Genomic DNA, 16360 nt, shown 5'->3' with positions numbered 1-16360 from the left:
ATCACAAGGGGACTTTGGGACTGTTCACAAAGTGGTAGTGGAGGAGACTCGCACTTGACAACGTTTAGCCCCGTGGTTAGGGCACTCATCTAGCATGTGGGAGACCCAGGTCCAAGTCCCCTCTTGACCTGCTGTGGAGCAGGGAGTTGAATGTGGGTCCAGCCCCCAGGCGAGCACTCTAACGGCTGGGTTCTGGGGCTCTCACACGGGCCCGTTGAAGCTGTTCCACTTTGGATAAATAACTAAAGAGCCAGTTGGGCAGCTCACCTCCCAGATGAGTGCCCTAAACACCAGACCATAAAGTCATTTATTCTCTCACTCTCTCTGGCCCAGTGACTAGTTCCTGCACGGTAGAACAGCACCAAGAGGAGAGATTGAGGGATCCCCACCTTAGAGCAGTCATTTGCCTAATGGTCAGGAAGCTCCCCGCAGTGCTTGGAAACCCACATTCAAAGCCCTGCTCTGAAACCTGAATGCTGGTCTCCCACATCCCAAATGCCCTAAGACTGGAGATAGAAGTGGGGGCTTTCCAGCTGGTTTGTGCTGGTTTGTCTTTTAAAAATTGCCAGAAACAAAATGGTTTGTGTCAAATGAAAAGTTTCCTTGGCTCCAAAGCAGACTTTGCCAATTCACCAAAAACTTCAGAAGTTTTTGGATATGGTTTGGATCGAACCACTTTTTAAAAAAAATATTTTTTGGACCTGCCAGTGAACTGAAAAATCAGTGATTTGCCCAGCTCTGCTACACAGGTTATGGGTCTGCTCATCTGCTTGTCTCAGCGATCACTAACTGGGAGTCCGCTGGGAAGCACCAAGGGCCTGATTTTCATTTGTACCTATGGCAAATATCAATCTCAGCTGAGGATGGGCTGCTCAGCTCCTCTGCACGTGTGAAACCTACGATTATAAAATTTGGGCACCACGTTTAGGCACAAATTCTCAAGTGTTACCACAAATGTAACAGAGCATGAACTTCTCTCCTAGCCACTCCCCCCTGCAAGGGGGGACTTTCACTGTTGCCAACTCTCTCAATTTTATCTTGATAATTGATGATAATTTACTGTGATAATTGGTGCATGTCTTTGCAATAACCACAGTCTTGTAGCAGGTAAGCCTGATACCAGTTGGAATGAAAAACAATATCCGTGAAGGAGTAATTCCATTTGGTGCTGCTGCTTTGCAGCTAATTCTTAGTTGAGCAAAAGCTCTGCCCCCTGGCATTTCCTGCAGCTGTGCTGGCTTCCAGACATCTTGGTCTTCCAAGCCTCTGGGTGCAGTCAGTGCTGCCAAGAGGAGGACTTTCACTCTAAGGCACACCTCTGTCTGCCGAGGCATCCGCACTGAACATTCAGGTAGAATGGCCACCTTCTTCAAACTTGCTCGTTGGAATGTGAGGACAATGTGCTCTGATATGCTAAATGATCTGGAGGAGGCCAGTGACAATAGGAAGTCTGCCATCGATGTAGGCCATCTCTCTGAAACCAGACTAACTACAGGCTCTCTGTACCAGAGGCATTATATTTTCTTCTGGCACAGAAAAAGCAAACAAGACCACCATGAACATGGGGTGGGTTTTGCAGTCAAAAATGCAGTAGTATCCCTGGTTGAATGTCCCATTGCAACATCAGAATGAATTGTACCACTAAGAATATCTGCCCCAGGAGGCTTTGCCAACATCATTAGTATATCTGCTCCATCACTCTCCAACTTTGAAGAGAAGCACTTGTTCTATCCGCAGCTTGACAGTGCCATCAGCAAGCTACCACTGGGCAAGCAACTCTGTCTAGTGAGAGACTTCAACACCAGAGTCAGCTCAGGTCACAAGATGTAGGTGCTATGCACTGGCCACCATGGAGGGGGGAAAATGAACAACAATGGGCAAAGGCCGGAGCTCTGCACCCCCGAGGACTGTGCATGACCGATACCTACTTCCAAGGCAGTCTCTTGCTGGACGGTCTTGTGGAGACACCCCAGATGTAGATGTTGGCACTGACTGAATTTAATTGTCACCTGCAGAAAACATCTACAGGATGTTCTCCAGACTCACGGTTTTCACAGTATGTGGCAATATATGGCTTTCACTATGGAAATTCCATCATACCCAGCAAAACTGTTGCCCATGTATTAACATCAACAACACAAAAGACCAAGAAAGATGTCTCCAATTTACTGCAAATCTCCTGTAAGCTATGTCACCAGTTGCACTTCTCCTGAATGCTGATGCAGCATAAATACACTCAGAATGAACACACACATAGCTGCAATGGTAGCTTTTGGTAAAAAGACTGTAGAAGATAAAGGCTGCTTTGACGCATATTCTGAAGAAATGCTTCCAGTTATTGAATCAAAGTACACAGCATATCTGCACCATGGCGGGAACTCCTCTCCTGAGAGACGGGCTAACCGCAGAGTGGCCAAAGAACAATGCAACTAGCAGCAAGGCAATGTGCTAAATCATACTGGCTCAATCTGTGTGAGAAGACACCTCCTAGATCTCCATTCTCAATGGATGCTTGTACGTATGATGCAATCAAGAAAGCAATAGGTCCGTCAGCCAAAAAGGCTGCCTCATTCAAATCTCTTAATGGAGACATCACCATTGACGGGAGCAAACAGATGCAGTGATGGGTTGAACACTATCACGAAATCGATTCATGTGAAACCACAGTCTCTGAAGCAGCACTAAATGCAACCCCCAAGCTTCAGGCCACCCAACAGCTTGATACAGAACAGTTTAAAAATAAGCTAGTGCAGCTACTCACCTTCCTAGCAGCAGGAAAGGCAGCGGAAAGAGATGGAATTCCAGCTGAAGTACTGAAACAAGGGCAAGTTGCGCTGAAACATCCACACAATGTCTTGCTTGGCTCCTGGAGGGAAGGAGGGGCACCACTGACATGAAGGACGCCAACATCACAACATTGTATAAAGCAAAAGGAGATCGTAGTAATTGCCACCACTACTGAGGAATTTGTCTCCTCGCTCTTGCTGGCAAGGCATTTGCATAGGTCTTTCTCAACACGTAAGTTCTGGCTGAACAAACATATCCACAGAGTCAGTGCAGCTTCCATGCTGGTAGATCTACTATCAACATGGTCTTCACACTAAGGCAAGAATAACATCAAGAACAAGGAAAACCTCTCTACTTCGCCTTCCTAGATCTTACAATGGTGTTGACCTGGTCAGAAGAACAAGCCTTTTTCAACTGCCAGAGAGAACTGGTTGCCCCCCAGTCCTCCTCAGTCAGATTCAATTCTTCCATGATGGCATGAAGGCTACACTCTAGTATTAAGGTGATCAATCTGAGAGATCAGAAATGTCCTGTAATTTCGAACAGGGATGTGTTTTGGCACAACACTCTTTGGTCTATTCTGTCTGCTACTTTGTCATGCTTTCTCCTCTCCATACAAGATCAAATGGGAAAAACTCTTCAATATTGCACACCTAAGAGCAAACAACGAAGTCCAACACCTGCTGATAAGAGAATTTATTTCTGCCAGCAATGCAGGACTCATCCCACAAAGTGAAGAGGTGCTTCTACAACTTTGTAATAGCTTTTTGCTACCTTGTGACACATTTGGACTAACCATCAGTCTAAAGAAGACAATGAATATGGTGTGTTGATTGCACCAGAAGTTTCAACAGCTAACACCACACTAAAAGTCGTGCCACAAGGTTCTGCTATCTAGCATCAACTGTATCAGATAACTTATCTCTAGATGAAGAGTTTAAATCTCACATCAGGAAGGCAGGTCCTACCTATATTTGGCCAACTGACTAAGTGTGTGGGGGATAACAGGAAACTAACACTGACCACCCAGGTATGGGTTTGCCAGATGTGTGTTTCAAGCATGCTGCTTTATGGTGGCAAGACCTGGACCTCCAACAACAGGCATAAAGAAGACTAAACACCGTGCACAGCCATTGTCCATACTGTGCTCTAAATATTAAGTGGGAAAGCAGAGTTCCTGACTCCGAAGTAAAGCAAAATTGCCAAATCCAATCACTAATCTCAAATACAGACATCTCCGTTGCCTTGGTCTTCTGCATCAGACGGATGATGGACCCATTCCAAAGCATCTCCTGTATGGAGAACTTGTGGACGCTGCAAGGCTACTGGGCCGGCTTAGCTTGATGTTCAAGGACATTTGCAAGAGGGACTTGGAAATGTTCAAGATCTACACTGCAAGCTGGGAAGATACAGCTAATAACAGGCTGCCCTGCAGCACTGCGCTGTGCCAGGGTTAGTCATATAGGCTGAAGAGAGGTGTTTGAGAGAGGGGAAAGCAAAGAGGAAAGCATAGCAGGCCTCAAGGAGAATGGTTGCCACTGTTTTGATATTCTTCTTAAAGCCCTAGCTCCTGGAGTCAAGTGATGGCATGAGAATCTCAGCCTTCATGTTTAAATGAGTAAGTTTCTAGCTCACTCAAGGTTACTTTCTAAGGCCACGGAAAAGAGCCCAATATGTATTTTTTTTAAAATCTCATGATTGTTTGAGGCCAGCTCATGATTTCTGAATGTTTGAGGTTGGCAATACTGCATTTTTAACATCGTGAGTGGAGGAGATTCCTCTCCTGGTGGGTGAGATGCCAGATGAGCAGCACAGAGGTCGGTGCAAGGTTATAGCATCATCTGAAAGGCTCATCTGATCTAGTGAAAACGTTTTTCCTAATATCCAATCTAAACCTCCCACACTGTAACTTGATACCATTACTCCTTGTTCTGTCATCAGCTACCACTGAGAACAGTCTAGATCCATCCTCTTTGGAACCCTCTTTCAAGTAGTTGAAAGCAGCTATCAAATCCCCCTCATTCTTCTCTTCCTCAGACTAAACAATCCCAGTTCCCTCAGCCTCTCCTCATAAGTCATGTGTTCCAGTCCCCTAATCATTTTTGTTGCCCTCCGCTGGACTCTTTCCAATTTTTCCACATCCTTCTTGTAGTGCGGGGCCCAAAACTGGACACAGTACTCCAGATAAGGCCTCACCAATATTGAATAGAGGGGAACGATCACGTCCCTCGATCCACTGGCAATGCCCCTACTCATACATCCCAAAATGCCATTGGCCTTCTTGGCAACAAGGGCACACTGTTGACTCATATCCAGCTTCTCGTCCACTGTAACCCCTAGGTCCTTTTCTGCAGAACTGCTGACGGGCCATTCGGTCCCTAGTCTGTAGTGGTGCATGGGATTCTTCCGTCCTAATGATAGGACTCTGCACTTGTCCTTGTTAAACCTCATCAGATTTCTTTTGGCCAAATCCTCTAATTTGTCTAGGGCTCTCTGTATCCTATCCCTAGCCTCCAGCTTATCTACATCTCCTCCCAGTTTAGTGTCATCTGCAAACTTGCTGAGGGTGCGATCCACACCATCCTCCAGATCATTTATGAAGATATTGAACAAAACCGGCCCCAGGACCGATCCTTGGGGCACTCCACTTGATACCAGCTGCCAACTAGACATGGAGCCATTGATCACTACCCATTGAGCCCGACAATCTAGCCAACTTTCTATCCACCTTATAGTCCATTCATCCAGCCCATACTTCTTTAACTTGCTGGCAAGAATACTGTGGGAGACCGTGTCAAAAGCTTTGCTAAAGTCAAGGAACAACAGGTCCACTGCTTTCCTTTCATCCACAGAACCAGTTATCTCATCATAGAAGGCAATGAGATTAGTCAGGCACGACTTGCCCTTGGTGAATCCATGCTGACTGTTCCTGATCACTTTCCTCTCCTCCAAGTGCTTCAGAATTGATTCCTTGAGGACCTGCTCCATGATTTTTCCAGGGACTGAGGTGAGGCTGATGGCCTGTAGTTCCCAGGATCCTCCTTCTTCCCTTTTTTAAAGATGGGCACTACATTAGCCTTTTTCCAGTCGTCCGGGACTTCCCCGGATCGCCATGAGTTTTCAAAGATAATGGCCAATGGCTCTGCAATCACATCCGCCAACTCCTTTAGCATTCTCGGATGCAATGCATCCGGCCCCATGGACTTGTGCATGTCCAGCTTTTCTGAATAGTCCCGAACCACTTCTTTCTCCACAGAGGGCTGGTCACCTCCTCCCCATGCTGTGCTGCCCAGTGCAGTAGTCTGGGAGCTGACCTTGTTCATGAAGACAGAGGCAAAGAAAGCATTGAGTACATTAGCTTTTTCCACATCCTCTGTCATTAGGTTGCCTCCCTCATTCAGTAAGGGGCCCACGTTTTCCTTGACTTTCTTCTTGTTGCCAACATACCTGAAGAAACCCTTCTTGTTACTCTTAACATCTCTTGCTAGCTGCAACTCCAGGTGGGATTTGGCCTTCCTGATTACACTCTTGCATCCCTGAGCAATATTTTTATACTCCTTCCTGGTCATTTGTCCAATCTTCCACGTCTTGTAAGCTTCTTTTTGGTGGTGAAGATCAGCAAGGATTTCACTGTTAAGCCAAGCTGGTCGCCTGCCATATTTACTTATTCTTTCTACACATCGGAATGGTTTGTCCCTGTAACCTCAATAAGGATTCTTTAAAATACAGCCAGCTCTCCTGGTTCCTCCAGCCCTGGCTATAAAGAGCAGCATTTCATTGGCTAGGATACTTCTGCATGAGCATCAGACCCAGAACACCCTGGCACCCTCACACCCACCTGCAAACATTCTGCATAGGTCCAGTATTAAACCCCATTTATAACTGGAGCCTGTAATTACAAAGGTGGGATAGGCTCTGGCCCCACCGCCAGGCTGACACAAGGCACTGTTGGCCTGGCAGGACAGAACTGTGGCACTTTGTTATGCAGGGTCCAGAGGGCATGACACAGGCAAGGGTGTCAGGGCCATGGAACTCTGCAGGCCCTTCGTCCACAGATAGGACCAGGCAGGAGCCCCCCTCTTTGAACACTGCATTTCTCTGGCACAGGTATAATCAGGCTTTGTATCCCAGCTACAGGGACAGAAAAGAAAGGAGTTGTGACAAACGAAGAAAGGCATCTAATTTAACTCTATTTGCCCTGCAGCTCTGAGGACAAGTTCAGCACGTCAGTGACTTTTCCCCACTTCAGAGAGTTTAAAGGCTAAAGAGGACACAGATTCCTGCCTTCTCACCCTCACTCATTTCCAGCATGGAACCAACATTTCACTCTTTGGGACCAGCTGGGTTGTTAACGTGACAGGAGAGACCTTAGCAGACTGGCTGATGTTTGGGTTTTGCATCACGGACTGGGGTGGGAATTGCACGCATTTTAGTGCTCTATTAACTTAGGGAGAGGTTTGAGTTCAGTAGCAGTACAGTGCGGGCAGTGCCCAGCAATGCAGCCTAGCCCTTTGTCTGAACGCAGTGGGAAGTGAGGGGGCGGGATAGCTCAGTGGTTTGAGCATTGGCCTGCTCAACCCAGGGTTGCGAGCTCAATCCTTGAGGGGGCCATTTACAGATCGCGGGGCAAAAATTGGGGATTGGCCCTGCTTTGAGCAGGGGGCGGGACTAGATGACCTCCTGAGGTCCCTTCCCACCCTGAGATTCTATGAAGCGTGCCCCATCAGGGATATAACGTTTCCCAGAAGATAGAGCCTGCAGGGCGCCTGACAGACAGTGCAAACAAAGCCCTGGATGTTTGTGAGGCTCAGATACAACAGTGATGGGCGCCCCATGGAACTGCCTCATCAGTGCCAGGTTTGGATGGTGGCAGCAGGTGAGACAGGGCCGCACACTGAATGTCTCTGTCCCTTTCCATGCATCTCCAACCCCCTGTCCCCAGTCTGGCCTTGTCCCATGCATTCAGACTTCCCTGCGGCCCCTGGCCCCCAGTGCTGCTGGGCATCGCAGGGAAGCAGCAAGCACAGGACAGAGGGTCTACCTGCTCTCAATTCCTGTGCCCGATGCCACACTGAGCCCCACGGACCAGGAGGAGCATTTGCAGGAAGAGCCCGGCTCAGCCTGGCAGCCCTGAGCTGGAGCTCGCTCTGTGATGGACTGTTCTGAGATTTCACTACTTGTCTTAACAGATGCCTGGTGAGCATGTGCAAACGGTGATTTTCAGATGCTAAATCTGGGTATTATTATATGGGGGCAGCAAATGCCATTTCCCTGACCCAAAGGCTGCCGCCCTGCCAAATTTCAAGTCCCTGCTCCAAAGCACCGTCACACTAGGGCTTCTCAAAGAAATCACGGGTAGGAATTTTTTAACATGGACTAAACAACCAGTGCTAACTACTGGGGAGTTTATAGGCTAACTTCAGCTGCAGAACGTATTATCCCAAGAGAAGATCACAGAAAGTATTTGTAAGCGTTAGTACTGAGACAGTATCATTCACTTCTCATGCACTGGGAGAGGGTAAGGATCTCTACAACACTTGTGCCTTGCACTGCGGCTGCCCAGAGGGAAGGGTGAAGTGGCCATACAGTGGTCGCTTGGCACCTTCTTTCTGCCACAGGAAGGCGCTGTGTGGAGGGCAGTGGCGAGAGTGGTCTGCGCTAGGACTAAGGAATGGACCACGGGATCTCTCCAGGCAGTCAGTGTGCAGGGGCTGCAGTTCAGAGACTGGCCCAGTGGCCTCAGAAGGCTGCACTGCCATGCCATGCTCTAGCTGCAGATGGCAGGTGGATTTCACCTACACTTCACCCACAGAGAATCGGAGAGTGGCTATTTCAGATACAGTGAGAAGGCAAAAGCCTTCTAAAAGATCGGCCACCCCAGAGTGGGAACCTGGCCACCCCAGAGTGGGAACCTGGCCCCACACACCGTGGGCTCTGCACATGCAGATAATTACTGCTTTTATGCAACCCTGAGAAAACACAAGTAGTTATATCATTTGGTATCAGCAACTACCAATTACTCAGTCACTTCCTGTAACAATTAACTAATCTTAGTAATACAGAGCAATCACCAGTAAAGGGCTTTTCATTGGATTTAAACGTGCCCTGCCTGAAATCACCATGATGTGTTCCCCGTGTGTGCCAGGCTGGAGAGTTTCTGCAGCACGTGGAATGGACAATGGCACCACACGAACTTTATGCCTTCCCTCACATGTCCGCGCCGTTGGAATACTTACTATACACCGTCAGCTTTATCGGGACACTGCGCCCGCTACTAATGGGGTTTTCTACCAGACAGCTGTAAATGTCATCATCAGACATGAGGACTCTTGTGATGGTGAGCACCTTCTGATCGTGGGAGAGCAGCAGCCGTGAGTCGTTGCTGAGGGGCTTGCCGTCCTTCAGCCAGGTGTAGGTAGGCTTTGTACCATTCTCGTGGGAGCAGTTCAGGGTGAAATACTCACTGAGCTCCAGCACGGTGGATGATGCAAGGACAACGTGAGGCTTTGAAATTGGAACTAGAAGAAAAAGAAAATAAAAATACTTCTAATGAGCACTAGGAAAGAGACGGCACCTCCCCGCAGTGTTTCAACCCCTGCCCCTGCTCCAATATCTTTCCCCATTCCTGGCCTGAGGAGAAACTGGTGTAGCCAGCAGCAGAGTCCTGCTCATTGATTGCACTTGGCCATTTTCGGGTTCTTTGGGGTTTTCTTTCAGACTCAGTGAACGCTCTGACTTTGCTGCAGGCAGTGCCAGATGCTAGGGAGGCAGAATGTGGCAGCCCTGACGATAAAACCAACCCCCCGACAATCAACCGTACTGCAACAAAGCCACGAAAGAGTCAGGGGGTCTGGCCATGGAGGAGCACTGAAGAAGAGTGAATCCCCTTGTCCTCCATGCTCAAATGAGTGGGACTCAGCAAACTCTGACTGCAAAGCGCTGCTGAGTTTTCTAGCAGTCCTCCCATGTCATTATTTGTCTGCACCCAGAGACCCCAAAGGAGAGTGGAGCCATATTGTGCTGGGAGGTACACAGACACTTACTGGAAGAGACAGCTCCTGCCCCAAAGAGTTTGCCCTCTAATAGACAAAGGGAGGGTCATTCTCTCCCCATTTTACAGATGGGACCTGAACCCAGAGAGATTAAGGGACTTGCCCAAGGTCACACCGGGAGTCTATGACAGAGCTGGGACAGAGCACAGTGCTCCGGGGTCCCAGCCCAGCACCTAAACCACAAGGATGTCCTTCCTCTCCGTAGGGGTTAGCAGGCGTGTTTGTGAGTCTCTCCCATAAACCCTCGTCTCCATCTCATTCCGCCTTGTAGCTGTTTGGCCACGGCCCTCTGTCCCCAGCTGCTGCCGGGATTCCATTCACGGTGTACTGGTAATGGCAAAAGCCCCTTGACCTGTTAATCAGCCGGCTGAAATCCCAGCTCCTCGTACTCAGGGAGAGGTTTCCCCTCCCACACTTGGTGCTGGGAGGCAGTGACATTAACCAAACACTGGTCTGTGGCAGCCACAGAGGCCCCATGCCACGGCCCACCCTCCCTCAATCACCCTGTCTGACATGATGGGTGACAGGGACAGGAGCTAAGGAAGCTCTCACTAGAGGAGGGTGCTGCCAATCCAGAGCGAGAGCGCTGCCCTACCCAAGTGGCTGGCAGGGCTGGCAGGAGGAGGCACCAGCTTAGGGGAGAGCACATCTGGATGTTGCTGGTGGAGACAGCAGGCCCAAATACAGCCTGAAGCCAGGGCAGGGGGTTGACTCAGGGAGCAAGCCGGGCACATGGCCACAGCCAGGCTGGGAGAGGGGCCCCATGGAGGCCTGCCCGGCACAGCCATGACGAGGCCAGATGCCTGGCAATGCAGCAGGGACCGCGATTCACACTGCAAGTCCCTGCAGCAGGAGGTGCCTAGCTTGGGGCTAACAGACCAGAGCTGGGGCTGTTTGAGCTCTAAATCAGGTTTGAGAGCGTCCCTCCGTAGCACAGGGTTTTACATTTAAAAATGACTACAAACCTGTGTGCAGCCAGTAATACAGGCAAGGACTGTGTCTTCCATTGTGTTTGTACAGCCCCTAGCACAGTGGGGCCTGATTGGGACCTATGGACACTACCACAATCCACAGGTTAAATAACAATAGAGCTCCACAAACTGAGTGATTGCACAAATAAGCGTACGTCACTTGTTCTTAATGTGGATCAGCTCATATGGGGATCTTGCTAGCAGCTACAGCTGATCAAAATGAATTTCCATTCTGCAGGAAACTTGGACATTTCAAAATCTGTTTTCATTCCAAATTGGACTGAAAAATGTTTTCCAAATTTCCGGCAAAACAGAATTTCTGCACATTTCCAGTTTCAGAAAAATTGCATTTCAGAATTGTGAAATGTTGCTTAGACTGTTAATGGTTTGTTCATGTTTATATTTTTATTATTTTTACATTATTTCATAACGTCTCTGGTCGGAGCGCGTAACGATTCATGTCCAAGTGGCAGACTATTCCATTCATTACAGCACAAACGGGAGACACTACAATCGAGAAAAAAGATAAGATGGTTCAATCTGTACCAAGTGGCAGCTGCCTGCAAGAATCTTAGACGTACATAAAATAAAAAGAACTGGATATTTCAACTGTTATGCCATAGTACGGCCTGTGAGGAGTAGTAGGAATTCATATTATGCACTGCTGCTACGGAAACGAGGAAAACCTATAAAATAAAATTGAAAACAAATGTTTGGAAGTCCCTGAGATTAAAATGTTTGAAAATGGGAAAGAATATGGCAGACGACATGTTTTCTGCGGGGTTTTGTCAAAATGTACACATTTGACATAAACAGTATTTGGCAAACCAGCACGACCAGCAACATGCCTATTAATTGTCACAGGTCAGAGCAACTGCACCTACATTCCCCCCTCTAGGGCCCACCAAGCGCACCCACCCTCGGGCTTCCAGCTCCCCAGGCATCACATCTCTTGGGCAGAGCCCTGTGTTTCTCTTCCTCCTGACAGGCATATTTCCAGGCTGCACAGTCCCCTGCCTATATTGTGAGTTCCCCAGCAAGCCAAACTGTCTAAGCAGGCCTGCTTTGCCTTCTCCTCAAACAGTGTAATTGCCACGGTTAAGTTAACACAGGGCTCTTTCTAAGCATAGTTATTCTTAAAGTGAAAGCATTATAGAGAAAACATGTTACAAACAGTACAAGAACCTACAAATAAACTTACCAGAGATCACCCCTCAAGGGCTCAGACAGGTAAACAGTCCTTCAAACAAAATTTTTGTGTGGCTACAAGCTCAAAACTCCTTTTTCCCAGAACAAGAACAAATGCAAAGCTTAGTCCCTCCTTTATACAGTTTGGGGTTTGATATGGGAATAGCTAAGTCCTAGACAATGGGTTTCTCCTCAGGGTGTAGTTTCCAAAGGACGGGGTTTTGCAGAACCGGAGGAGTTACATTTGCGTACGCCTCCCCTTAGAGATTTTTTGGGGAACCCACTGAATTTTAAAACTTCACCTTGTTTCAAATAGTCCTTTGAAGCTCCCAACACTTTTCAGTGTTTACATTAGTCAGGTCTCCTCCTTGGAGACGTCACACACAATCCCACAATAATATGTGGACATTTGCATTTTCCAGACAATGACCTCCTAAGATACTTCAACTTAAGTCAGTAAGGTTTGTCCACGATATTGCAGGACATTGCCATAGCCGTCATGCTAATTACAAGACTTCTCTTGGACTGGATATAGGAAACTAAACCTTCCTGGAGGCTCCTGTGAATGATCAGTACTGAGACTAGAGAGAGCACTCCGTATACCCTTTTGAAACCACCAGCTTTCCATAGTCTGATCAGGTGCGATCCTGGCCCCGCTGAAGTCAGTGGGAGTTCTGAGGTCATTGGGGCCAGGATTTCACCCATATGACCGGATGGAGGACAATGGGACTCAGCAGGAAGCTTTGCACTTGGTAGCGTTTGCAGTGAGGTAATGTTATTCTGACTCCTAGTTGCCTAGCTGTCACCATCTTCAAGAAATAAGGTCATGCTTTTCGGTGCTCTGGAGTTGCTAGGTCCTTTGTCTCTGGCGTTTCTGAAGTAGTAAATAAACTAGAAATCTAATCAAATGTTGAATAATAGAGCTCCGCAGCCTGAAGGCAAACAGCACATTCGAGCACTGTTGCACAGAGCTGTCTGTGCATTTGTGTTTTGTAGAGGGCCGGGAATATCACCAAACAAACAATGAATTCTAACAAGGGTTGCTTAGCAAATGAGAATGATGAATAATGAAAAGCACTTTGCGTTTTTAGTGTAACATGTGCTAAGGGCAGGAAGCTTGTCCTGCTGCAAAGCCAAACAGTTACTCCATAAGAACATATGAAAGGCCAGACTGGGCCAGACCAAAGGTCCATCTAGCCCAATATCCTGTCTTCCGACAGTGGCCGATGCCTGGTGCCCCAGAGGGAATGAACAGAACAGGGAATCATCAAATGATCTGTCACCCATTGCCAGCTTCTGGCAAACAAAGGCTAGGGACACCATCCCTGCCCATCCTGGCTAATAGTCACTGATGGACCTACCCTCTATGAGTTTATCTAGTTCTTTTTTTAAACCCTGTTATAGTCTTGGCCTTCACAACATCCTCTGGCAATGAGTTCCACAGGTTGACTGTGTGCTGTGTGAAGAAACACACCTCTACCCCGATATAACGCTGTCCTCGGAAGCCAAAAAATCTTCCCGTGTTATAGGTGAAACCGCGTTATATCGAACTTCTTTTGGCCTCGAGCATTTCCGTTATTAATAGTCAGCAAATCATTTTTGTCAGAACTAACACGGTGTATGCAGTAAATAAATCTGTTCTACAATGGTTAAATTGTATCTCCTTTCTTTAATTACAACAATTATTTTGTAAAATTTGCCCACGCCTAATACAGGGTTTGATATGGGAATAGCTAAGTCCTAGACAATGGGTTTCTCCTCAGGGTGTAGTTTCCAAAGGACGAGGTTTTGCAGAACCGGAGGAGTTACATTTGCGTACGCCTCCCCCTAGAGATTTCTTGGGGAACCCACTGAATTTTAAAACTTCACCTTGTTTCAAATAGTCCTTTGAAGCTCCCAACACTTTTCAGTGTTTACATTAGTCAGGTCTCCTCCCTGGAGACGTCCCTGATTTTTTACATCAGGGTTCAAAATTGTATGGAGGGCCAGGTAGGTAAGGCTGTGCCTCCCCAAACAGCCTGGCCTCACCCCCTATCCGACCCCCACCTACTTTCCACCCCCTGACCTACCCCTCAGAACCCCCGACCCATCCAACCCCCCCCACTCCTGTCCCCTGACTACCCCCTCCAGAGATCTCCCCATCCCTAATCACCCCCAGAACCCCACCCCCTACTCAACTCCCCTGCTCCCTGTCCCGTGACTGCCCCGACCCCTATCCACACCCCCGCCTCCTAACAGGCACCCTGGGACTCCCACACCCTATCTAATGCCCCCATTCCCCGTCCCCTGACCGCCCCACCCCCAGAACCTCTGAACCATCCAACCTGCCCTGCTCCCTGTCCCCTGACCGCCCCCCCGAGACCCTCTGCCCCTTATCGAACCCCTCGGCTCCGGCCCAGCACCCTTAAAATGCTTCTCAGAGCAGCATGTCTGACACGCTGACGCGCTGATCCCAAGAGCGCTGCTTTACCGCGTTGTATGCGAACCCGTGTTATATCAGGTCGCGTTATATCGGGGTAGAGGTGTACTTCCTTTTGTTTGTTTTAAACCTGCTGCCTATTCATTTCATTTGATGACCCCTAGTTCTTGTGTTATGAGGAGTAAATAACACTTCCTTATTCACTTTCTCCACACCAGTCATGATTTTGTAGACCTCTATCATATCCCCACACAGTGGACTCTTGTCCAAGCTGAAAAGTCCCAGTCCTATTAATCTCTCCTCATATTGAAGCTGTTCCATATCCCAATCATTTTTGTTACCCTTTTCTGAACCTTTTCCAATTCCAACATATCTTTTTTTCGATGGGGAGACCACATCTGCACGCAGTATTCAAGATGTGGGCGTACCGGGGATTTATATGGAGGCAACAGGATATTTTCTGTCTTATTATTGATCCCTTTCTTAATGATTCCCAACATTCTGTTCGCTTTTTTGACTGACGCTGCACATTGAGTGGCTGTTTTCAGAGAGCTATCCACAATGACTCCAAGATCTCTTTCTTGAGCGGTAACAGCTAATTAAGACCCCATCATTTTACATGTATAGTTGGGATTATGTTTTCCAATGTGCATTACTTTGCAGTTATCAACATTGAATTTCATCTGCCATTTTGTTGCCCACTAACCCAGTTTTGTGAGATCCTTTTGTAGCTCTTCACAGACTGCCTGGGATTTAACTATCTTGAGTAGTTTTGTATCATCTGCAAATTTTGCCACCTCACTGTTTACCCTTTTTTCCAGATCATTTATGAATATATTGAATAGGACTGGCTGCAGTACAGACCCCTGGGGGACATCACTATTTACCTCTCTCCATTCTGAAAAACTGACCATTTATTCATACCCTTTGTTTCCTATCTTTTAACCAGTTACCAATCCATGAGAGGACCTCTTATCCCATGACAGCTTACTTTGCTTAAGGGTTTTGGTCAGGGACCTTGTCAAAGGCTTTCTGAAAATCTAAGTATACTATATCCGCATGCTTGTTGACCCCCTCAAAGAATTCTAGTAGATTGGTGTGGCATGATTTTTCTTTACAAAAACCATGTTGACTCTTCCCCAACAGATTATGTTCATCTATGTCAGGGGTCTCAAACTCCTGGCCCGCGGGTCATCTGTGGCCTGAGAACCTCCCCAGTGTGGCCCGTGGGGCTCCAGCAATTTTGGGGCCAGGTCTCTCCTGGCAAACTAGAAGTGACATTTCAAAGGGACTTGGCAGCATATGGCCAGGCATCAAGTCACAGGGCAATGATTCTTCTGGCGTGACTGCCCTTGGAGTACAGCATTCAGTTCTGGCCACCTTGGTACCAGAAAGACAGTGACAAGCTAGAGGGAATCCAGGGATGATCAATACTCATGATCAGAAGCCTGGCAGGTGTGAGTGAAAGATCCAAATGGGCCAAACTCACGCTTGGTGTAACTCCAATTAAATCAGGGATAGACTTGGCTTGATGTGCATAGCTTCCCTAAACAATGACTAAAAGTAGGGAGAAGGGGACATAATGGGTTGCAAGTATTTAGGACGATGTGCGAGAGCAAACCAGGAATAATGGCACTGAGCAAAAAGTACGGCATGAGTAGCACAGAGCCATTCCTGGGCGGGAGGCGTGTGAGGGCGCAGAACGGCCTCCTGGGGGAAAGGCAGAAGCTCCACTGCTTGGGACTCTTGACAGCACAGAAGAATAGAAACTCTGGGAGACAACACTGCACACTCAGGGGAATTGGTTTGTACAGCACCTAGCACAATGGGTCCCGCAGTTGGCTGGCCCTTAGGCATTACCGTAATAAACATGATGGACACTAATAATAACTGAATGAATTTTTCTATCCATCACTCCTCTGACTCTCTGACATGGTGCCCAG

At 47.8% G+C, this 16360-nt stretch overlaps 1 protein-coding gene across 1 annotated transcript in view; it reads right to left on the bottom strand.

Annotated features, from left to right (window-relative positions):
• The window catches only part of HEPACAM (hepatic and glial cell adhesion molecule), a 74886-nt gene that overhangs the window by 19053 nt on the left and 39473 nt on the right, over positions 1 to 16360 (bottom strand). The window contains exon 3 of the mRNA XM_073320913.1: positions 9024 to 9305. Coding sequence (XP_073177014.1) covers positions 9024 to 9305 — 282 coding nt within the window. The remainder of the gene's footprint in view (positions 1 to 9023; positions 9306 to 16360) is intronic.

This window comes from Lepidochelys kempii, chromosome 22 (genome assembly GCF_965140265.1).
Source record: "Lepidochelys kempii isolate rLepKem1 chromosome 22, rLepKem1.hap2, whole genome shotgun sequence".
Classification (NCBI taxonomy): domain Eukaryota; kingdom Metazoa; phylum Chordata; order Testudines; family Cheloniidae; genus Lepidochelys; species Lepidochelys kempii.
Note: the sequence above shows the minus strand (reverse complement) of the source record. Positions and strands in the feature narration are given on the sequence as shown.